This window comes from Melozone crissalis, unplaced genomic scaffold (assembly GCF_028551555.1).
Source record: "Melozone crissalis strain CALT ecotype California unplaced genomic scaffold, PUWL_Pcris_2 ptg000019l_1, whole genome shotgun sequence".
Taxonomy (NCBI): Eukaryota; Metazoa; Chordata; class Aves; order Passeriformes; family Passerellidae; genus Melozone; species Melozone crissalis.
In genome coordinates, this window is record NW_026535797.1 from 27,565,266 (window position 1) to 27,590,934 (window position 25,669).

At 38.5% G+C, this 25,669-nt stretch overlaps 1 protein-coding gene across 1 annotated transcript in view; it reads left to right on the forward strand.

Annotated features, from left to right (window-relative positions):
* The window catches only part of GRID1 (glutamate ionotropic receptor delta type subunit 1), a 483,165-nt gene that overhangs the window by 260,515 nt on the left and 196,981 nt on the right, over positions 1-25,669 (forward strand). The window contains exon 4 of the mRNA XM_054277149.1: positions 7,447-7,652. Coding sequence (XP_054133124.1) covers positions 7,447-7,652 — 206 coding nt within the window. The remainder of the gene's footprint in view (positions 1-7,446; positions 7,653-25,669) is intronic.

The following is a 25,669-nucleotide window of genomic DNA, read 5'->3' on the forward strand; positions in this document are numbered from 1 at the left end:
ACCAGCAAAGCATATTTTCTGCTAATAGAGCTATTTTTGGCCTTACAGGAGGATACAGCGGTTGCACTTTGCAGTGTCTTGAAAGGTATTTTAATATATAAACAGTAGTAGTGGGTGAGAAGCTATTACAGCTCATTTCAGTGGTTTACCATTGGGCAAGCAGTTGGCAATTATTGCACTTGGAAGAATCACATGGATGATTTGAATAGAAATGCTGGTTCTTCAGTGAATTCCCTTTTTACATCAGTTGTAGCATATGTACATATTTTTTCCAACTGTAATGAATTTCCTGAGGTGCTTTCCCTTGTGCTTTTGAATGCTAAGTGTTAAAATCCAGCAGGAGAGACCTGTAGCTGACCTTTCATGCTAAATGTGAAAGGGCTGTTGTAGCCTTTAAAAGGCTTTTGTGCTTCTGGGCCTCCTGAGAAGCTCCAGTTACCTTCACATTGGATCAGCTGTTTCAGGTGTGAAACATCAGTTGTGCACAGTAACTTAAATATTTTTAACCTTTTATGATGAGTCTGAAAGCATCTGTTTACGCATGCAACGCATCTGGCTTCATGGTGCATTCTGTCCCTTTTCCATCTGTTTGGGAGTGAAAATAACCTGTGATTTGACTCTATTCAAAGTAGTTTTTATCTTTGCAAGTCTGAAAATAATATTGATGTGGGCAGTATGGAAAATTTCCGCAGCCATAATAGAAACTTCAACCTTTGGTGTTACAAGGAGTTCAGAGTAGAAGTTTGCATCTGGTTAACCCTGATGCTTGGATTGAAACACACATGATAGGACTTTGTTTCTGTGCACAGATGGTCAAAGGTCAGTCTGTGATCCCAACTTAAATGGTGAATCAATATTCTATGCATTTTTCAAAGTTTAAATTTCTGATAGCCATCTGCTTTTTTTTTTTCCCCTGAAATATCTCATTTTTTGCTTTTCTCTCATGTCTTTGAGAAGGGACTATGCAGCTGCTAGGCTTGTTTGGTCAGGCAATGTTGCTTTGTGCTTGATCCTGATAGTAGGACTGTTCAGGAGAAAAAGGTAAAATTAGGAAATGGGAGATCCAGTGGGATTCTGAAAATTCCCAAGTTTTTATGCTGGTTTTCAACTGATTTGGATGCTTAAAGTTTACATTTGCTTAAAGAAAGCTGAGCTGTTGTGTAGAGGAGAAAGCTTTGTAAGGTTTCATGGATCATTAGTGCATAGAAATACAGAGAAACCACACCTACCTGAGGAATTGCTTGCACTGCAAACTGAATTGTTGGGACAATATTCAAGGGAAGCACCCACAGTTTCTCCTGGTTGACCCTCTGTGAATCAGAGGCAGGTCACAGATTGCAGCAGAACTTCCTGTCTGGTCTCATTTGGTCCAACTTTTCTTAGCTAAGCTGAATAGTAAAAAGTATCCAATTTAATTAATGGATTTATTGTACTTGATATTCTCTCTACTTGCTATAATAATTACTACTTTGTTACTGACTTAATTTCTTTATAAAAAAAAGGCAAGGAAATTGGGATATAATTGCAGAGGTGTTACTGTGAACTCTGGCATATCTAAAAGCATACGAGAAGTGAAGGGTGTTTTTTTAGTAGAAAGTTCTTGAACTAAAACCTAATTAGGAGTGAGGTAACTAAATTAGACACAGTTTGAAAATGTGAGTTCTAATGTTTGTTGAAAAAAATTATATTAGCACTGATTGTGGGAATGTGGCAGGCAAAGACACCTGAGGAAGTGATGTAGGTGAAGTGAGAAATACAAGCTTGGGGAGATATTGTAGGAGCAGAGAAAAAAAGTAGAAAGTATATTTTATTAATATCATTTCACATTTTAGTTGGCTTGACTAAGTATTTATGTTCTAATATTAATGCAGTCATGTCTATTGTAACAGACTACATTGTTACACTTTCTGGTCCCATCACTCTATTTGAGCAGTTAAATCATTCTGTGAGTATTTTAGATTGAAAGTTTCAGTGCTTGTTCAAAATCTGGTTCTTCTAGATGATTTGGACAAAATAATTTCCTTTCAGAAACATTTATAGTAGTCTTTCTGGCATTTGGAGAAAAAAAAGTTGTTATTTATTGACGGAATAATAAGAGCTTCTTCTGAAGTATGTCCACTTTCAGTTTTCTAAAATTCTAGAATATGTTCGAATCCTTCAAGTGGGTTATTATCTGCATCAAGGACACAAAGATGGTATTGAAAATAATTTATTCAGAAAGCTGACAATGCAGCAGGAGACTAATCATCAGGATATGTGTCTCTGTTTCTAACACCAGGCATATTATCCCTTATTTTTGCAATGCAAACAATTGGCAGCTGTGAGAATTAGGGAGAACAGCCAATGTAAAATAAAAAGAATGAAACCCACGAAACTGAAGTGGTTTTGGAAACATGTTTCAGAGTGCTTATCTGTTATCTTTCAAATCAATGAATCCTGGAGATGTGTGTTTTATTCTGTGCCAAGAAATGAAATAATTGTCCAATTTGAAGAGAATCAAAATGACAATAAAATATATCTTTGAATGAGAGATGAAACTTCTTTTTTCTTCTCTCTTGAAATTTAAGTATAAAGAACAATGCCTTGAATACCCATCCTCAGTTCTTGGAAAAGGTAAACTTATTTTTGCAAGTGTATAAACGCTAAAATAATGAAACTATCCAAGCCTCCCTGATACTCTTCTCGCTGCTTTAAAATCATCAAAACAACACTCAAATAAAACTGACACTGGGGAAAAAGAAGTGTGAAGTGTAGAGCCTGCAATCTGCAAATGAGAACTCCAAACCTCACCATCTCCTGCCTGATCTCATTGTTTTTCACACTTATTTATTTTTCCCTTTTACAAATGTACCAGTGAAGGGATTTGCGTAGGTTATTTGAAAACAGAACTCGGTGACGACATTTATTCCTCCCAGAATCTGCTTGGATGAGGATGACAGGGTGTGAAATTATATCCTGCTGCTCCTTCAGCTGTGCCTTCAGCTCCAGCTTGGGACTTCAGTTTGCTTCCAGCTGTTTTCCACCCAAAGTAAAATGTTTCCTGGCCATGTGCTGCCTCCATTTCTGTCAAGTGGGGTTAGGAACTGGTGTTGAAAAGACGATATAGTACTCTTTACCTCCTGGAAATTCTTTTCTGCAATGAGCCATCCTAAAAGGCCAGCTGTGCCCAGCCACACAGCTATTTCACACAGAAATAATAGCTTCAAGCTCTTTTGTCAAGGCCAAGAATCAGATCCTGTAAATTCATGAAAGATGAATGCTACAGTAAACTCTAGGAACTTTTTTGTATAAAAAAGGTTATAAATAATGTAATAAAAATGAAGTGCTTTGTAGGTGACAATGAGCTTTATAGGTAGGTAATGCCGCATTTAGTACTATTCTTTTACGTTTGTGTTCCAATCAGCCAGCACAGTACCCAACCTAACCTCCAGCAGGAAATTATACATTCCATTATTCCTTATAGCACAATAAAGCCCTTTATTTATGGCAAGCATTAGTTTTGTTGTCACAGTGACAGAATTCATATCTTAGCAGTGTATCAAAGCTTTCCTTCCCTCCTTGTAATTGTTATCCCTAAAATTGTCCTGTCCTCCTGTTGTCAGAGCTGCACATGTGGTTTATCTGTCAGCATTAGGATGAAGGCTCTCAGACACAGATTCTATTCTCTCTCTGGTCAAATGTAACAGAAGAGGCACAAAGTTCATAAGAAATTCACCTTACCTTTTTTTTAAACTTGTCTCACTTTTTTCTAGTTCCAGTTCCAGCCTGCTGATTCCATGGTTGTGTTTGACACTAGATTGTTGTAAACTTACCCAATTATTGTGTGGTGTCATGGATCCCTTTTAGAAGAAGTGTATTTTCTCTAGCGCAGTTTTTCTTCTAAAGTGTTTCATCCTCTTCGAGAAACTGATGTTATCTAACAGGAAATGTTCAAATATTGCCTCTGAAAGTCCTGATGCTAAGCATGCTAAAATCAGAAGGGCAATTAGTAGGATTATGTGATTTCAAAGGCCAAGTGTAGGTTACAACCTGAGAGAAGCAAGTAATTGTAAGACTGAAGGCAGAGGTAGCTGTAGGTTGTGTACCCACATCAAACTGGTCTGTCCTTTGTTCTAGACTGAAGTGAGAATTTGGATTGCTATACTTGGCCTACAAAGTGTGAAATGAAATGGGCACAAGGATTATTTCATTAGCAGTGGTCCTTGACAACTCTCTAATATTAGAATCCAAACTTTTTAATAAAAATCTCTGTTAAGACTACAAGAAACAGGAAACAATTGTATTTTAACGGATAAAACTGTTTACAGAACCCTTTATTTTAATAAAATTCTATGTGAACTGTATCAAACTCCTTTTAGTGTTGAAGAAAATGAAGGGTTAGCAGTCCTAGATTATGAGAAGTAGAAAGAAATTCATAACTGTACCTGTGAATATTTCAATTTCAGTTGCTGTGGAGCAAAGCTCGGTTTTTTCTTTAGTGTTGCATGGACTTGTGATCTTCTAAATGGAGGAGAAAAAATGAGGGCACTCACTTCCTTGTGTGATGTCAGATAAAATAAGACTGAGCCTAATTTATTATGTCTTATAAACAGATGCTCCTGCATATGAGCATGTGTTTGTGTATTTGTGTACTGATACATTTTAAGAAATGATTGCCCTCTTGGTAATTGTTGTGAATAATTATTTGCGAAAAAAGATTCCATTATGTAGGCACCTAAAGTTGTTATTCACCTCTTCAAACAATTCTCTTCAGTTCCCACTTCCACCTTTGAATTCCCACCAAGCCTTCTTCTTTTTCCTTGTGTCAAGTAGGAGCAGGCATATCAGCATTCAGGAAGGTATCATCACACAGTTCTTTCTAATTGCCAACACTGAATAAATTCACATTCACTTCTATCTGTGAAAAACTCACAGATTGTGCTTGCACAGTTGAGCTTGGACAATCTCATCCACCTCAGATTTTGCTTTCTCACCTAGCTGGAAAAACTCAGAATCCTTTCCATTTCTCAAACTGGAAAATAGTCAGTTTTCCTTGGGGGAAGGGTTTGAAAGGGAATATACAATGCCCTTCCAAGTCCAGATAGTCTGACCAAGTGCATCAAGTATTTTGCACTTGTCTTCGAGAACATTTCTAACCAGCAGTTCACCAGGTCAGCTGAAAACATGAGGCAAAAACCCCCCAGAGCAATATCAGCACAGTTAATCTTCTGTAAACAGCTTTCCTTTGGAGGCTTGCACAGAAAGACAAGTGGTTACTAAACCATGAGAAAGGGAATTTTCTTACTGCTTGTTAAGCACTGCAGTAATTTTGAAGGACTAAACATCATTGAAAGTAAAATCTTTTTGTTTTATGTCACACATATCCACAAAGTTTGCACAGGTATAGTAATGAATGCTGTCTAATGAATGTAAATTCACGAAATCCAAACTGACTTTGACAACTTTTGTGAAATGCTTTAACCAGTAAATTATAGTTGTTTGTCACTGTCATTATTTTAGCACATCTGCAATATTTAGCAGTTATACATGTGCTGAAGTCCTCTTGCTTTCCAGAAATGCTTGCATAACAATAAACACCTTCCTTTCCCCCTGACTGGGGATTTAGGATGGTGAGCAAGTCTAAGGTTTGTGACAGTGGGACAAAGCTGCTCTAGACTTGCCTGAGTTGAGCAGCAGAAGATCAGCACAGCCCTCATGAGTGCACCTTTCCTGATGGTGTGCCTGGCTGGCTGCATGATCACGTCAAAAAACCCCAAAATTAAAAGCTCAGTACAGAGACTGCTGTTGTTGGCACAACCCAAATTTTGTTTCTACTATTTCTGATGTTTCTCTGTAATTCAGCTGATTTTTGAAGCCAAATTAATCGCATGAACACGCATTTTCATGTTTGGATAGAGGTATGAAGCTACTCAGTGCAGCTTGTTTTTGTTTTTGATCTGACATTTGGTAGTTGGCCCCAATACATTGCACTTGCACATGAGCTAAACTGGTGTATCCTCACAAGGTGTTACTTATGTTGGGTTTCATATGTCATTTTTTAAGGAGGATGACAAGGGCTTCAGCTGTGTGTTCTGTGGCCATGAAAGACCATGTTCGGGGGTGGTGTGAGAGCCCTCTCAGGTGTGGCAGCAGGGAGTGCTCCTGCCTTCAGCTGCACTGGGCTCCATCCTCTGACCTGAGCAGAGTCACAACGTGGTTACTTCAGGACTTAAAACCCCTCAAACTATCCACCAGCTGGTACAATGTAGTTTGAAGAGATTGTTAGGTACAGTGACATTTTCTGAAGAGAAGGTTTCACTATGGGACCAGTAAACCTGCTCTAACTTCCTCCATTTGGCTTCACCCATGAGCTGAAATTTAATGACAAAAGTGTGAGAAATGAATGTGAGAGGCTTCAATATTTTGTTATTCATGACAAGTTAGACGTTTTTCCCATAAAATTAAGGATTTCTAAGGACATGGTACAGCTGTGATTGAGCCATTGCTAATTTTGAGAGCAACCTGGTTCAATATAAGGTTTGATTTTTTTTCTTGTTCCAAATTTCACTACAAAATAAAACCTCAGACATTTATTAGAGACAAATGCTGAGAGTATAAATGAAGATTGAACACAGTTTGAGCAAGCAGATTTCAGCATGAACATATGAAATGTATTCCTTCATGTTAATGGCCAAAATTGTGGTTAAGGAAAATATATTTTTTCAAGTAATCCTGAAGTTGAGGCACAGAGCTCAAAGGAACATGTTTTGAAGGGACTTGTTTGCATGATTTATCTTCTTTGAACCACTTTGTTTTGTTCTTAAACACTAAAATATATTGTCATTACACTGGGGCTTTGTGTATTCTTATATGAGTTTATGGATAAATGGAAAATCTGTGATTAGGCAGGTTATTTCCAGGACAGGGAAAAAAGGGTAAGTCAAAAGGAAGGCAGTGTATGTTCTGGATCTTGTATTTGTTCCTTGGGAAAGCAACTGTGTGAGGTTATAGGAAGTGAGAAGTTTAGGTATGAGTAATTTATCCCCTGCTTATTTATCTGCTCCCAAATTTCTGCATTTGACCCGTGATGCTGTTGGGGTGGGACTTTGTTTGTTCAGTGTTAAATCCCATAGCCTTGAGCCTCAGGGGAGGCTTGCAGAGCCACCCAAATGCATGAGCTGGCTAAGAGTTGTTCTCAGACCTCAGGGGAAGGCAATTCATGGAGTTTCCCTGTTGGCAGGGGAAGGCAATTCATGGAGTTTCCCTGTTGGCACTAACTATGGAGAATGGCTGCGTGGAATACTCTTCTTGAGAAAGCACTGCAGGAAACAAAATGAAAAAAAGTCTTTTATACCTAATTAGTGCTGCTTGCCTAACTGGAGGAGGTTCATGCAAGTGGCTTTTTTATAGTCTCTTTTTAATTAATTAATTAATTACCTTTTTTCCCCTCCTCCTTCTGTGTTGCAGATATACGTGGACTGCAGGGATTTCTGGACCAGGCCTCCAGGCTGGGACTTGATGTATCATTACAAAAAGTGGACAGGAACATCAGCAGAGTGTTTTCCAACCTTTTCACCACCATGAAAACGGAGGAGCTGAACCGCTACCGGGACACCTTGCGCAGGGCCATCCTCCTCCTGAGCCCACGGGGAGCCCAGACTTTCATTAATGAGGTCAGTGCACAGGTTTTTATTATCATCAGCATTTCAGAAACGTGATTGTGACCCATGTTTTGCCCTTTTGACAGTGCTGGTTGTTTAATGTCAAATAAGATCGTCAGACTCTATTGCCAGGGAATTGAAATGTCACATGCTCCATGGAATTCTTGCTTTGTGGTTAATGCAAATGGGGCAACATGGGCCAGATATTATATAATAAAATACACAGCTCTCTAGAGGGTAATCATTTTTGTCTGGTTGTCTTCTGTAGCAATACTTTTGCCCTGGATTTCAACCACTGTTAATGAGTGACCAGAAAATCTGCAATAATCTATTAGAAATGGAACACAATGTGCCTGAGAGAGCTGTCTTTGCTGTGGTAGTCTCCAAATTTGTATCAAAGGGGCACATTACTGATGGTTGCAAGTTGAATCAAAGAGATTTTTTATGAAATATAAAGTTGGAATTATATGTTTGTCTTCTTTTCTTAGTGCTTTCTTGAAATCAGTGATGCTAATTAGGACAGGGAGGTAGCTGTTGGGCAAACTTTTAATTAATGTGCTGTGGGCTAAGTTTTGGCATCAATTAGTTTTATCCAGCTTTCTTAATATTAAATAATGAATTATTTTACAGTGCTTTCTATGTCAGAGTTGAGAATGAGAATTTGAGCCTCAGTTTAAGTTTATGTATTCATTAGCTAAAATTTTGGCAATAAAGTAGGGATTTGAATTTTTTTTAACTAACCAGGGATATGACTGAACCAAGAAATTAAAATGTGGATGGGATGTGTTTCCAATTATCAGTTTTGCTCCATCAAAGCCTGTTAAATTAAAAAAAATCAACTCAAATTAGCTCATTAGGGTTTTTTTTTAACCATAACAGCCTTAGCCGTAGTAAATTATCCACATTTGTGTTCATTAGTGATTTTTTTAAATAACAAGGTAAATTTTACCTTAAATAACTGAGGCAAATAGGTAATTTGGAAAAGACTAAGCAGAGGGATAAATTCTCCTCAGGTTTGTGCACACACAGGCATTTCCAGTAGAAGAATGAGGGAGTTACGTGCTCTCCAAGTGTGTGCAGCTCTCCACAGCTCAGTCAGCTCTTTCCATAGGAAAGCTCCAGCAGAAATGCACATTGCCAGGGACTCCTAACAGACTCTCCAAAGCAGGTTAAAGGGAAATGTTTTATCCAGACCCCAGCTGGGTGGAAGCTGTGTCCCCTTGGGCACACAGGGCTCTGGGGTTGTTGGGTGAGCCAGGTGAGTGCCCTGCCAGAGCCCTGAGGTGTCTCCAGGGTAGGGGCCAGTATTAAACTGTATTCAACTCTTTTACTGCTCACTTCACCTTAAAGCACTGTGCATTATAGGCATTAAGACTAATGACCCTGATGTATTTCCAGCTCCCTGCAGGAGTTTAACAGTGGGCAGAAATGAAAAGTAATTTATTTGGCAATTTTCCTATATTGAATCTTGATTGATTCAGAAAAGCTTTTGAAGAGAAAATTTAAATCTTAGAAAGGAATTCTCCAAAGGCTTGAAGATACAAGGTGCAGAGTAGGGGAGAATCCTTCCCAGACTGAACTTATATTTTGTGGAGAGTTACAATGACTGCAGTTCTTCAGTCAATAAGTGCAACTAATTATCTACAGCACATTTTCAGGGAGTCTAGAATAACAACCTGCAGCTTAAATGAAATACACATTTTTATGTATTTTACTGAAATGCATCACTCACAATGTGTGGCAGTAAGTTCCTTTGATGGCTTTACTCAATTCCACAGTTGGTATGTTTTACTATGGGTACCATACTGCTCTATACTTACTGCTGTTGTTTTTAATCTCACTCTACACCTTGGGAATTGTTTGAGATTTTTTTTCAGTTTTTGGGGAAAAAAAACCCCTCTGAAAAAAATCTAAGTAGCAATGCTAGAAGAAAATATAAGGATATTATTTTTTGATTTTGCACATATTTATTTTCCCTTTTCATTAACTCCAGTTAGAAAAAGAAGTTGAAGAAAAAAGAAATTTTAAATTTGGAAATGGAAAATTTCATGTGTAAAAGAGATTTCTTATTAAGATTTTCAGTTTTGCTGAGTTGATATTTTGTGGTAGGGAAAACTATCTGACAAATTTCAACCAGATTTTTGTTAGAATGTGTTGGCTAATAGCATATCCTCATGAAAACCAGGTGCTGAACACCAACCCTCTGGTGAAATGCAAAACAAAAATAAGAACAGTGTTTGGATTATGAAAGCTGAAATACACAGATTTAACAGATTTTTCTTAGCTGAAGTCATAGATACCAGCCATTGGAAGCTGATACAAGATCTATTTTGCCTTGTTTGATACTGTAAGTGATATATTGTTCTTCCTAGAAATACCGGTCTGGGTTTCAGTCTCATCATCTCTTTGGTGGGCCAGAGAGATCTCATCTGATTTTGGATGTACAAAGTTAGGGGACTTTGCAATCTCATGTGTGAAAAACTTTTGAATTGTGGAAGAATTTAATTTCTCTAATTTTTATGTAGATGTGGTTCTCATTTAACTGTCTTAACATCTCAGTGCCTGGTTCTCTCATGTGCCAAAGTTACTGCAGTAGAAATTATTGACCTTTTCTAAGTTTTCAAGATTTAGTGTTTTGTTATGAAACTGCTTTGATGGTAAGAATGGAGAGGAGAAGGAAAAAAAGTATTTTAATGGTATTGCTGTAAACCTGGAATCAGCCTTTATTCAGAATAGGGATGGTAAATGCATTTATGGAATGTTAACTATCTTAGGCTATGCATTAAAAGGACATTTCGGGACTGAAGCAAATCTGAAGACTGTCTCTCTTTAAACAGTTGAGAAAAATCTTCCTTTCTCCATCTGTAGAAATCCCAGATATATTTGTCTCAATTGTAACAGGTGTATGTGTGCCAGGAAAACAATTTTGTATTTTGAAAAATATGTGATCCTCTTGCAAGGCGATAAGAAAAACTAATAATTCAGAAACGGGAAGATTTAGCACTTTTACCTTCTCTGTTAATTTCTTTGGCCCGGACATAGGAATCTGAGACTCTTAAAGGCTGATTCCTTGAGACAGTGAGGATTCACCTGCTTCTTTCATTTAGCAATGGATGTGTTTTTTCCATTTGCAAGTAGAGGTATTATTTGTATGGATTGCTTTTATCATTAGGGCTGTACAGTGAAATAAATGAATGGAAAGAAGTTCAAAGAGGTGACAAAAATGATGAAAGGATGGGAGAGCACGATCTCTGAGGAGAGGCCTCAGGAACATGCTATATACAGCCTGCCTGGGGGAACGGAGCTGCCAGGCACTTGAGAGAAACATGAGCAGAGGAGGAGGAGGAATTATTTCAGGTGATCATGGCATGTCGAACAGGAAGCAATGACCCAAAGCTAAAGAGGGAACAGGGAGGTCAGTCGGACAATGGGAGTGCTGGGCGGGAGAGTTCAGGGAGGCACCATCCTGCAGGGTGTTCAGGAGTTCACTAGGTAAAACACTCTGGTAAATCAGGCTGGCAGTTTGTCCTGAGCTGGTGTGCAGGATGTTCTGGGTGACCCAGGAGCCCTTCTGAAGACCTGCCAGGAAACATGTGTTGTGTGAATAACTTTAGACTTTTTATATACAACCTGTCTGAAGAGGAGGAAAAGATCTTGTAGTTCAGCCCTTCTCAAGTTTCCTGTGGCAGATGTGCAGTTCCTGACCTCTGTGGAGGATTTGATTTCTTAATTCTTCAAGAACACATGGTTTATTTGGGACATGCATTTTAATAGTATTTGCCTGAATAAATGTAGGTGATATCAATTGCTCCATAGACTTTACTCTTCCTTCTTTGCAGTATTTATATACACACTTTGCTTTTGAACACCAGTAAAATGGAGGCTGTAACCCAGTTGCATGTAGTTATTGACTTGAATATAGAAGGCATTATCAGCTTTACAAAACCTTTAACTCAGCATTACTTGTATTTTTGGCAGCTTCACTGAAGTGAAAAATGTTTTTGTTGAGGTGGATCTCTGAAGGTGCTCTAGTTCCTTATGAGCCTGCATTGGCTGTAAGCTGGTGAGCTGACTGCAGGAAGGTTGTATGCATATCCCTGCAGCACAGCAGCCTAAAGCAGAACTCTGTGCATGCTGAGGATAGTAAGCAAGTTTAAAAAAAGAAGACTGTAATAAAAGAGAGCAGATTAATTCCTTTAAAAATTAATACCAAATTGCTTTATCAATGTGGCAGGGTTATGTGGATCACAGCAATTCCAATTTGAGCTGAAGCTAAAAATTTCCAGTATAACACTGTGTTAAACAGCTGTAATTTATCTCTGCCCTGTTTATATAATCACCTCGGTGTCCTCATTGGAAAGCAAAGCCTTCTCTGTTTCCCTTTCACCCTAGTTCCTGCTAAGTGTTCTGGGAGATTCTTTATAGATATCCTGCTTTTGGTTTGGGCATTTGGGGTCATTTCACAGTGATTTGTGGCCTTCCTTCCATCCTGACCACTGAAGATGCTGAGCTCCTTCCTCTCAGAGCACTCTCAGTTGGCACCTGTTAGAGAACCATCCTCTAGCCTTCTCTTCCCTTCTGCAGTTGGTGACATGCTATTACTTGACTGGAGCTGAATGAAGTATTTATGGCATCTGAAACAATTTGCACCCACAAGCAATTGTATGAAACAGTGTTCCAGGGACATTCACTTCTCAGAATTTAACAGGAAAAAAGTTCAATATTAATTTTCTGGCACTTAGCACTTCATCTCTCCCTCTCTCTCTTTCTCTTTTTTATTTATGTTACAAACATTCAACATATTAGTCCATATCTCTGTTTTATATGCAGTATACAAACATCTCAAAATATTGTTGAATAATTTGGGGAAAAAATAATATGCCTCTTCTGATTTTAGAAGGCAATTTCTATGTTTAAAGAGCTGCTAGTGATTTGTGAGTGCTGCTAACAGAACTGTAGAAATAATCCATTCTTCTTTCAATAGTTCAAGTTAAATTATACCCGCCTTATTTCATCTAAATCCTCCTCTGGTATTCTATTTCCTCCTTAGAGCTAAAATCTTGTCTGCTATTGTTGACATTTTCAATATGCTAAGACTCTTTGTGCTTAAAGAGAATAATAATTATAATTAAAGCCCAAGCAAGCCTCATTGAATTGCTAAAACTTAAGTGTAAACAAAGCCCTCCCATTCTGGGATAAATTGGCTTTGAAGCAAGTTTCTTTCCACTGGGCCAAAAAACCTCCCAAAACACAAACCCTCCTATATTTTTCTTCACAATGACTAATCCAAGGGATGGGGTTATTCTCACAGGGATCCCAATCAAATGTGTTTGGAACACTCAATTACATGGGTTTGTAGACACTGTGAAGAGGGGGGAAAATTGTTATTGTTGAACAAATGATTTTATGAATTGCTTACACAGCTTCATTTAAATGGAATTCCTTTTACTACTGCAGGTAGAAGTGACAATAATTTTTTTCGTTTTTACTCCACTAAAATGTTGAGATTTGGAACCTGAATGTTGAAATTATGAGAGGCAGGAGGCTTGCATTTAGTTTTGTATATCTAGAAATAACTGATAGCAGTTTTGTGAGGCTTTATGGGTCAATTGAGCAAAAAAAAAAAAAAAAAGGAAATTGGATGTACTGGCCGGAGGTGCACAAAGCCCTTTTGAGTCTAAATACTGCTTTACTGGCAGTTTTACCAAGTCTCTCAGTGTCAGCAATGATGTCTGGTGTGAAAGAACCTGATTTCTCTGCTCATGTTCTGAGTCTGATGACTGGGTGCATATACATAGAGGATCATGCATTTTTAAATGTCATTAAATCTGTATGTACAGGAACCAGGCTTTCCTCCCGCTCCAAATGCTTCATCCTCAGTGCACTTTTGGGTCCTCATTTCATTGCAGGTGTTCAGCTGCTAAAACATGAGTCATTTCAAAATTTTTCTGCTGTCCACACATAAGGATATCAAGTCTAAAGGAAACTGTGCCAAGCATCTAGCTGAAAAGATTGTTAAAAAATCTTGAATTAACATTCATTTGTGTTGTGAGCTTCACTAATTTTTTTTTAACAAACTATTTTTTCCAACATTTTTTGTTATTTTTCATTTGCTGATGTAGAACTCCGAAGAGATTTAGCCTTAAAATAGGGAAGATTCTATCTGTCAGCAGAGGCTGCATTTATTTTTGGGGTTTTTGGAAGGAACAGGATCTATTAATGATTTGGAAACAGACATGTGGGACTGGGACACAGACAATCCACTTTCTTTAGGACTGCCTTTAAAGCACTCAGTGCTGGCTTTTGCAAGAGATGGGACAGGACAAATCTAATGGGCACTAAAATAACAAGGCTATCAAAAACTAACCCTCTCTCCACCTACTCCTTCATGGATCTGTTTTCCAAATTATTTCACTTCAGGTTGTTTGGGTGACCCCTTGAATACTGTGCAATTTAAAGATAAAGTTCCTATGCATTTGTATTTTTAGTATAGTGGCAAAGTGCAATTAAATACTCTGACATATCTGTCGTCATTATAATACATAAATATATGAAAATGTTTCTCTGAAATGCTGCAAAGCTGTAGATGACTTTATCATTCTCAGCGAGGATAATTTTCTGCAATATAGGTATAATTTACCAGAAAGGAGATATTACTAATTAATTATGGATGATTAATTTTAAAATAGGCTCCTGCAGTTGTATTTCATCATTATACCAGTGTTTGCCTATTGTAAGGCTCTGGCAGAAGCAGCACAGGTACATGAGAAAAATATGTTTGCCTTACAAAAATCAGAAAAGTAGTAGCCATAAAAAAGCTATTTACCATCTTCCAGCTTTTAGTTTTTCATATAAATTTAGTGAATTGTTTAGCTGACTGTTCTGGGGAAGCTTGGCTTTGAGGATTAGAATATACATACTGTAATTATTCAATATTAGATTTTTGAAATTACAACATCAGTGTGTACACATCAGAGGTACAGGTTTGCTTTTTCTAAGTTTCTAAGCACAGGGACTGACTTGGGAGTACAGGACTCAGCACAATCATCTCACCCCTAAAATGCACTTCTAGATCTGTTGTGCTGGATTGAGAAAATCACTCATCCATTTTGTTTGCTGTCCCAGAGGTCACAGAAGGCCATTATCCTTGGAAGGGATGAGTAATAATTGCTGATAATAATTTACACCTGCTTGGCATCTTGTCACGGGAGGTTTTTAGCAGCTTTTAGCCCGTGAAATAAAATTATATTTACCCAAGACTTATTTTTAGTTTGAAACTAATTAAAAAATCAATGTAAGCCTTTACTAATTGCTGGCAGCACACAGTTTAGTGCTCTGTAGGAGAGAAGAGCTCAGGTGAGATTTACGTGGGTTTAAGATTAATCCCAAGGAAGGCATCCTAGGATTGGTGCTGTGTTCCTCTTCCAGCTCTGTGCACCCACTGTAGGTGTGAGGGTGAGCCTTTTTGGGGCTCTGCCCCCTGTGTAGGAAACAGCTCTGAGTGTTTGTCTGTTCCTTCACACTTCAAAGGGTTCCTGGAAAATCCAAAATAGAGGGTCGAGGGAGCACTCTGCAAATGCAAGGGGAGAAATGTTTGGGAGCCTTGTTCATCAAGGACAAGCAGATAGATCTGATTAAATAACGGTTATAAATTGAGACAGAGTGGTAACTTGCAAGGAGATTGCCTTTTCCTGAGGCAAGGAGTGTTCTGTGTCAGAGGAACAGCATGGAGTGTCGCCAGCTCCAAGTACCAGGTGTCACTTCATTTACCTTGGGACCTTGGAGGGTGGCAAATGCCACAAAACTAGCAAGGGTTTAAGAGCTGTTTTGGGAAGGGAGTGGAGTCCTATGCTAATAATTACTTTTCTTGGTGCTATTGTAACTGGTGTGCTTGTGCTTGCTGTTCTTGAGTGGCTTGTTATGAACTGGAATGTTGTTTTGCTGGTGCTGTATGAATTTGTGAGCCTAAAGAATCTGCAGTGTGCAAGAAATGACTGATAAAGATACCTCTAGAGTTAAAGGGATTGATAATCAATGTTGTTACGTGACACAAAGTGTCATCATTCCATGATCTTAGAAATTAGCATTTTGAAAATGAAAGAAATTAAACTGAACTAAATTAAATGAAAGATTTTAAAATCCTTGTGAAAATGTTTTTATAAATAGGGGTAGGTGAAGGACATTGACACTAAGGCCAGAATCTTCATGATGAGTTAGAGATAACCTGAAAGATTGGAATAAAAAGTGTGGTATTGGAAGTGAAGATTGTTAGCATATCTTTGATGTGACAGGTAACAGGGGAGCTGTTGAAGCATTATGAAGAGTTGGGTGAAATGATCAAAGAAAGGAGTTAGAGATCCTCTTTGCAGCAGAAGTTTCACTGAGATATGAGAGGAGCTTGTGATTCTTAAGGTCAGAAAGATGAACTTGGAAGTAATCAATATGTAATATCATCAGAGCTGGGAAAGGAATTTCTGCATTACAGATGGGTTAAAAAACCTGTTTATTAGAAAGATTATGTCTAGAGAATCTCTGAGATTTTGGGTTTATCCTGGATGAAAAGTAAGAGTCAACGATGACAATTGTGCTGTAGTCCAAATTGGCAGGTCTGATATTCTGGCTGTCCATTTTGACTGAAAAAAAGGATTTTCTTTGCCTTTTGAAGGGAGAGTGTTGAGAAATCTCCTTATCCCCACGAAGCTTGTAGGGATATCCTGAAAGCAGTCAGTTTAGACTGACCAGAATATGGAAAAATGTCTCACAGAGAAGTAGATAAAGACTCATCAGCATATGAATGACAAGGGATTTTTTTTGCTAGTTTTCTTGCTGGATGGAGTTAATGTAAAGAAAGAAGATTACAAGAGTGAATGGGTGTGGGACCCTCCTTGGGAAATTGGAGAATTTAACAGAAAGTATTCCCTGGAGAGACTGTGCTGGAGTGTCATGAGAGGAAAACCAGTAGAGAGGTGCTGGGAAGAGGAGGTTTATCAAGAAGAAATGCCATCAGCTCTATTAAAAGCATGTGGCAAGTCCAGCAGGAGACAGTAGCAATTTTAGAGTGTGCCTAAAAAAGTGAATGTCAGTAGGAACAGTTTCAGTCAAGTGAACCCTGTGTTAGAGGGTCTGCAGGTGGAAGGCAGAGGAGGAATGGGGTGATAGGTACAGGGATTAAAGAGAGTGAGAAAATAAAGGTCTGAAACAGTTTCTGGTCTCAGGGGAGAAAAACAGGGCAAGAAGAAACTACTTAAAGGTCTGTGGTGAGATCTTCTAATTGTTCTGAGGGCAGCCATGTGGAAGATGTCTTCAAGGGTTCCAAAGGCTGCTTTGGGCATGTGGAAGGAAGGGACAGGCTGGCAGTGGGAGCACTTTGTGTGGGCTGGGGTTTCCATCACCTTTTTGGATGGTCACTGTGTGAGCCCCAGGGTGACAAATTAGGAGTGGGCTCTGTTTGTCTTTGCAGCTCTTATCCGATGTGCAGCTGGTCTGTGTGTTGTCCTCCAATCAAAGCTGTATATTGATAGACAGTAGAAATGACATGTTTTTGTTGCTGGTTTTTCTGCTGTGTGTAAAATTTTCTGAGAGAGAAGAGAGTTTTTCAGGTCTTGGAGCATTTCCTTTCCAGTGTGAGGGCTAAGGGAATAAAAGCAGCTCTGACAGTATCCTTTGTGGGGAAGGACTTTGTGTCCTAAGGATAATTTCTGATAGTTTTCATTTTTAGTAATACCTTTTTACTGAATAAGTCTTCTTGCTGAAATTTGCAGAGAAAAAAGTATAATCAGGTTTCTGTACAGACATTTGCTGTTTTTACCATTGTTTTTGTTCGCTGCTTGTTTGGGGTTTTAAGATATGTTTTCATAGCTTTTATTCAAAGATCAATTTCCAAGGTTGATCTCTTTCTGTTGAGACAGGTACCCAATGATTATTGTTACAGAACATTAAATGTGGAGGTAGAGGGTCATTAGTCCCATTTTTGCCAGCTGGGGCATGGGGTTACAGAGAAAGTAGGCAATTTACTGAGTTCGCCTGAAACAGGGATTGAAGTTCTAAATGTCAAACCAAGAACTTGCCCAAAAGGTCATCCTTTCATTTGATACTGCCAGGTATGTCTTTGCCACCATTGACCCCTGGATGTTTCATTTGAGAGAACTGATTGTTCTGTCAGTCCAGGGATCCTTTTTTCACTCATGTGCCCTTTAACCCCTACATGCTGTGTCAAATATTAAAACTCTCTTTAAATAGTGTGTGTTGGCTTTAGTTTCAGATAAATAATGCAGCTTGCACATATCGTGATAAAGACCATTTAAAGGGGTGCTCATGTGACTTTAAAAGTCTATTTTATTTATTGAATGGAGTTCTTTCATTGTTATGGAGTTATAGTTTGCTACAGACCATGCACTCTGAAAGAGATCAATTTGTTTGGCACTGACCCATCCACTTAACTTGAAGCAATCAGATTTAAAGCTTTGCACTTTATTAATGTGTGTGCAAATAGCAACTGGATTCCAAGGACACTCTTTAGGAAAGCACCTTGAGTGATTGGTCTTGATATATAATTCATGTTTTGCTTCCAGCTTTCCAAAGGAAAAAATCACATTAAAATTATTTTTAGATAATACTGTAAAGAAAAAAAAAATCCTGAAGCATTGGCATATGAAAATGACTTTGTGTGTTTAATGGAAGTATATTGACTTGAAAATGTTACAAGTTCCCTAACAAGTTTTTTCCATAATTTTATTAAAGAGTATAGAGATTATTTTGAGGTGTACATCAGCACATTTAAAAGTACTCCAAACAAAACTCATTGCACCACAGTTTTAATTTTCTAAACTGTACTGGCATTCAAGGTATTTTAAAAATCAATGTCAGTTCTGAATGCATCTTGATTGAGAGTTAGAACCAGCTAGACAATAGAGCATTTCAGCCAGGATACAGTTATGAATTCTTCATAAAAGTGTGCAGTTCAAGACAGACTCATCCCTGATGGCTCCCATAAACCGGAGGCACCCTAGCACTGGAAATGCCCCTGTGTAAATAAGGTGGTTACAGCATCCAGGGCAAATAAGCAGTGGAACTGTCCAATTGAAAAAATCTGTGGCATGCAGAAGTGCTAAAAGTAATACCAAGGAGACAAAATAGTAATAAAAGGAGGACTATAAAACCCCATAAAATTAATTAATAATTACTTAATAGAGATAATTTATAGCTATTGTGTTTAGTACTGGGCATGTCTGAGTAAAATATATGCGCTTCTGTAATATAAATATATACAAAAATATAAAAATGTGTATGTAAAGTATGTATTTTATATCTATATATACATGTACAACTTGCAGATTATACCATGCCAGTCACTTAGGAAGGAATTTGTATGTCTGGAAATACAGAAGTACAGAGAGTAAATGTTTGTATTTTGTGCAGCTGAAAAGGAGAATAAAGATATTGGAGCAGAAATGAACCAAAGAGTGCAAGGTCTTCAGGGTTTTTCTGTTTCAGCTCATTAAGATTGTTCCCATTTCTGATGTGCTCTACTGATATTTGCAAATAGTGTTGATGCCTTTCAGCATAAACTGGGTGAAGAACTGTGTCTTTAAAAGCCTTTTGGAATTGGGCATTATTCATGCAGGGGTCTTGCAATGCTGACCAAATGGAACAGGAACAGCATAGAAAAGCTACCTCACCGAAGCTCATCAGCCCTGAGTTTTCTGTGAATGATGAAGACACAAAAAGGTAAAGAAGGTCAGACCCTTACTGTGAGTGAGCAGGGGAAAGCTGTGTCCTGGCAAAGCACAGAGATCTCTTAGGAAGCATGAGGAATGCTTTAGTGTGAGTGATAACATCAGCCACGCTTGGGTCCCAGAACTCTCTGCACCTCAATGGTGACTTGAGCAGAAACTGCTATTTGTGGTTTCCAAATGAAATTTTTGGAATGCTGCAGTCCCAGATGATAAGGAAAGCAATCCTGAATGAAATGACTCAGTGGCAGTGTCAGAACATCAACAAATTTGTGAATAACCTGAGGCTGAATAGTCAATTTTGGCATTTCAGGGCTGGTCCTCCTGGCATCTGAAGAGGAAAGGCCTGGCTGGCTACATGGAATTAGAAGTTACTGAGACAGTAAAAGGGAATGTTGAGCTCTATAGTCTTTGAAATAGGAAGTCTATGGATGTGTTTAAATTAACGTGGCTGTACTGGTGCTCCTGTTGCTGATAGCAGCTGCCTCATATGTCAGGGGTATAGCAGCCACACTGATGTGGCCACAGTGTAGTGTGCATAATTCTTATCTCAGTTCTGGTTTTTCTTACTTCGAAAAATGAAATTCAACTTTGCTAGCCAGAGAATTAATGTCTTTCTCTTGTCCTTTTATTTCACTCCCCTTTCTAGAGTTTCCCTTGGTGATAGATTTGACTTGTTATTCGTGGTAAATAAGTAGTGCTGCTGATGTTAAAATGATCTACATAGGCACTTAATAAGATACATTTGCACTGTTATAATTGGTAATCTAAATTTAGAATTAAGAGTATATATAAATCTTTACAGAGAGGTAATGACCCAGTTATGCTGTGTCTGGGAGCTTATGTATAAAGCACAAGTAAATTCTTGTCACTTTGACCAAAAATTTATTAAAAAGAAACCTCTCCAAAACCACAAAACCCCACAAGATCTCACTAAACCACTGAAGCTTTTATGCTGGCTGCTGTAATTAAGAGTGAACACAGTGAACTGTGTTTTACCACAGCACTGGAGCTGTGAACACCCTCAGCAGCTGTGGGCAAATTGGTCAAGAGACCAATGGTTCTAATGGTTCTAGAGGATAATGGCACCTCTCAATTTCGCACTCTGGTATTGATTTGCAAATGAGTATGCCTGTTTGTTTATTAGAATCACTATTACTTCAGCAAAGTGTTCCAGCCAAGATGCAGCAACTTTCCAAGGGCTCTGGATTTCATTGTTATCACTGTCAGTTGTGTGTAGAAGGATCAGGAGACCAAGCAATGGAGACTTGGAGTAAGAAAAAAACAACCCACTGCACAAATAACAAAAATTTGTGAGCTAGAAAAGTACTTTGGTACTTGAGTCCTTAAAAAGACTAAATTTTAAAGAATAAGAATACAACAATGTTTCAATTGCTTTAATAAGGACAAAGTAATATGAAAAATCAGAACATGTGTGCCACTGCTTTTGCTAATGCTCATTATTTACTTGTTAATATAAGCAGTCCTAAAACAGGTGCTAATCTTCTAGAACAAGACTTGGGATATGGAGAATCTGTTTGCCATGGATATATAATTATGTGAATATTTCAGGAATAACTTCTTCCTATCACAGCAAAAGTTTGAGGACAAAATCCAGTGATGTTCTTACGAAACATGAGAGCAAAGTAATGAGTACAAGGGGCGCTTTATGGGGATGGGGTAGTTTAGATGACTGGGCAAGTCAGATGTTTGTGTCAGTGGCTTGTGTTTGAATTATCTATATAATGAGTGTTTGAGAAAACTTTGACAAGCCCTTTTTCTTAAGCTTCCTTCACCTGGAATGACCAGTTTCCATACAGTATGTTAATGTTAGGAAGAAAATTAGTGATTCTGACGCACTGCCCTTCTCCTGAACCTGCCTGTTGGTTGTTGTGCACCTTGTCCCTCAGTCTTTTGCTGTTCTCCCTTGGTCCTGCACAAGAATGAAGGCAAGGGAATGGGGTTTGTCTTTTAAAAACCTGGGTAAGCTAACATCGTCAGCATGTGAGGCAAGAGAGAATGGAATAGCAGAGTGCTGCATGTGTCTTGCCCTAATTCAAGCAGGGAATTTCCACTCATCAGCTCAATCTCCTAAAGAATGTCATAATGTTATTGAAGAAAATCCCACACAGACTCACTCCAGCTCTTTGTTGCCCTTGACAGAGTACATGAAGTTCTCTAATGTGCAAGGGAACTGTATCAAAATGGCTGGTTTGTGCATCTCCTGCTGCTGTTTGTTGGCAGTATGGCTTCTGGAAAGGTTAAAGTAGGGCCTATTCATCCAGAATTCTGGCAGCAGAGGTAGCCAGAGCTTTGGTGCCAGTCCCTTCCATTTGAGTTTGACCTTGCTTTCCTCTTGGTGCTTGCTATATAATTTCTGTGTTCTGACACTCGAAATGTTCTTGGTTTGAGAGGTTTCCAAACCTTGTGATAAAATACTTTCCTTCTGCCCTGTGTCCCTGCTCAGTCACTTAAGCTCCACCAGGGCATGTCACCAGGCTCCTGGTGTCAAGGACCACAGTTAGGCTGAACAAGGTGCAGAATGGCAGCGAATTTCTCAGCGGATCTGTGGAAAGTGCAAATTGCCACTTTTGCACCTGGTCTGTGCTGGGCTTTTGAAGAGCTCTCCATTGCTCTCTCTTCTGAGGGCAGCCCTTTCATTTGATGCTAAAACAAGAGTTCTGCCCACACAGGTGAGAACCATCTGTCTTTTACTTCTCAAATTTGGAGTGTCTAGTCAAAGGACACTCAGACATCTATGTGAATAGCCTTCTGCTTGTGTATTTATTGCAGTGTTCTTCAAAACAAGAGCAGATTTTTTTTTTTTTCTGAGAGCAAGAAAGGCACTGTTTTTTCTCTTGTTCCCTTGAAAGTCTTGTGAAACATTTGGGAGAAAATAATTGGAAAAATTGACTGTGCATCAAAGACAAAACTAGACCTCATGGGACAGTAGCAAAAGAGAAAGTATAAAGATGAGATTTCAGAAGGCGATGCTAAGGGCTCTTGATGGTGCTTAAAAATTAAGTTCCTAACAGGTTTAAGAGCATCAAGAGGGGCTGCGGAGTCACAGAATTTTGATAGAATTAGGGGAAATGCCATCTGCAGATTCATAATGTTAATATTACCATGATATCTCATTTCTTGAGTAGGTCAGCAGGATTAAGTGGAGGCTGTCTAAACAAGGATGAATTTTACCCTTAAGCCTTCAGGGATCAATAGAAATCTGAAACTGCAAAGACTGAAAATTGAGGGCTACTTGTTTTGTGTAGAAGACATTAACACTAATGGACTGACATGAATATTTGGAGACATCCATTGATGTCTAAGGACCAAGTGTGTTATGGAGGGAAGGAGTTCAGCAAACATCTTGAATCTTCTGCTTCTCATAATTTGAATATTGCTGGAACTGTTGTTATGATATTTAATCTATATTTCTATTATATAACTCTACAGCATTGAGAAGACAAACTTATAATGGAAAACAGATGATAAATTTGGGGAGAGCATGCAGAGACTTGTATTTGTATTTTGGGAGTGTTTTTGGTTTGCCTTCCAAGAATCCTGTTTGTATTTAATTTAAATATTTATAAGCAAATAGTGAATTTTAAATGTAATTCAATGAGAAGGGTTTGAGTTAGCTGCTATTGCTGCCCATAAATAGTAAATTCCCTTCAAGATTAACAAATGAAGTATGATATAAGCTATTAAAAATACTACCAATAGAAATCTGGTTCATTAGCTATGTTGCTAGGGTTACAAATGAGTTTCTTCAAATTGGCAAGCAAGTTTTATATACATGTTTATGTAGAATGAAACTTCTGGTTTTGTGTATTTGCTATCCCTAGATATAATAAAAGTAATGCATACTGACTTTGATTGTAGTTAAATAGTATGAGTATGAATTTATATGCATAGACTATAAGAAAGACTGTAAGAAAATCTTTTAATTTAGGGATTTGATAGAGAAATCAAATGCAGCCAGTAAAGTCCTCTGTCCAACAAAATGTATGAGTTTTGGTAAGGGCAATATTCTGTTTTCCTCTGAAATTTGGGTTCTGCTTTACCTTGTTTGGTCTACAATTATTCCCTCTCTGAAGTGATCCTAGTGTTCATCCTTGTTTCCCAGGCTCTCCAGTTCTCAATAGCTGGTTTGGAATAATACATTAACAAAGTATAACAGAGACTTCCACACTTTGTCTGACTGGATCTCAAAATTGAATGGATGATCCCTATTTATAGAATCAAAACCAGTTTTAGCCATGCTACTTTTGAGAAAATTAGGTGATTGAAAAATGCCAGGAGTTCTACTTAATGGCATGCCTCTTTCAGTGAAAATTGATAATAAGAATTTTTATATTAATTTATGAATGATTTAAGTCATACTTAGGATTAGATCACACTTTCTGCCTTTAGATGTCAAAGAAACCGAGCAGCCAACACAAACCTTATCAGATCTGTACTGAGCTACCTACAGAGTGTGGGCAGAGAGTGCCAAAGTCATTGGACAGATTTTATTTTAGCCTCTTACTTCACTGTTTCACCACAGTGATTTTTCCTAATGAGAAAGTTGACATCTAGGTTATACTAAACTGAACTAATCTCTGATTTAACCTCATGGCTTTTAATTTCAACTAGCTCCATGACCCACTAGTAGTCTTGCCTGCCCACAGTAGCTGGGCTGGGTGGCAGGAGCAGCAGATCAATAGGAAATACTGGGTGCAGGGTCATTTACAGATGCAGCTGTCTCACCCAAGTGCAGTTTGGAACATTCTTTCAGGCCTTTGTATCACTTCATTTGTAGTAGGGCTATCATTATTTCATGTTCTTTCAACAATAAAGTGCAATTCAGATGCTTTATCTCTTTGTCAGTGAATGTCACAGACTTTGCACTGTTTTTTTTTTTTGTTGATTCTAAGAAATCAAGGAGCTGGACTGTTGGCTTAAGGCAGCTTAGCAGTGGGTTTGTTTTGTGATGCTGAGCCATGTGGTTATTGTGTAAGAGAAATTAGGTGAATGGAGCCCTCTATTAATAAAGCAGAACACTATAATTCCATTGCTGCAGTTTACTTTGTTGTGATGACTTGGTTTTCAGTACATTATAGCAAAAGCTTAGGTCATATATCGATTGGAAAATTGGCTAAATCTGACTCCCTGACACTTAAAATCAACTCAGTTTGTCAATCAGAGATTATTGTCATTGGAAAAAAACCTCAAAGTAATCTTAGAGGAGGGAAAATTTAGATGAGATGATGACTCTAGGGCCTTACATAGCAGAGCCACATCACAAAAACCTTTCTGTCTTGTGTAGGAGAAAAGAAATGATTATGAGGGTGTGAATGGATGAACTCCTAGAACTTGGTGTGGAGCAGAACACGTCCCTGAGTAACACTCCTAATTTCTGTGATCAAATTTTTCCTGTGCTGATAGCAATGCATCCAGGGCTGTAGGTTCTAAAAATGCATATTCAGAAAGGGCCCAGGGGAATTCCCAGTGCCACCTTACTCTTCTGTGCTGACTGCAGGCTCGGGAGGTGCTGTAGACCTCTTACCTGTGTGTCACATACTGAAAGATTGAGGGTTTTGTCACAGCTGGTAGAAATAAAAATTTACAGTAACACGGGGTTGGATTCCCTTTGTCCCTCAGACCCTGGACATTTAAAGACTTAGGAGTTTCTGCTTTTATCAGGCCATAAGAAATTTTGCTCCTTCAGGCTTAGGTCTGTGTGTTGACATCTGCATTAGCTGAAATCTGAGACAGACTCTATACCTTTTGCTAGGCCAGACTGCATTCATTTTCCAGGGCCAAGTTTTCATTCCTAAAAATGGAGTTCAAATTAGAGGCCTTGAAAAGCCTCCTCTTAACTCTTTTCTTCTCGTGACTGCTCCCAGGCTTCCTTGCTGGTGCTCTCAGTTCCCTCAGAAGGTGAATTCCCAGCAGTGCTGTAGAGGGAACAGTGGGCCTTCCCCAACAATGGGCAAATAAGGTAATCACTTTTTATCAGTGTCCTGTTTTTAGGCAAACACTTGCCAGACTGCAGCAAATAAGTTGCTATTGACCAAAAGTAATTACCTCCCGAGAGCTGGTCAGTGTGGCAGGCTGCTCATCCGTCTGAAATTACCCCTGCATTCCCTGGAGTGCATAGAGCAATTGATGAGACATGAGAAATGAATCATTGTGATCTCAGCTCTCCTTTCCTGATGTCCTGGGATGGGTGAATTGATGCTTGGTGCTCTGAAATCCTTGCACTGTAGCCATGGCCTGGCCACAGCAGATCCCAGGGATGTACCAGCTGGGAAA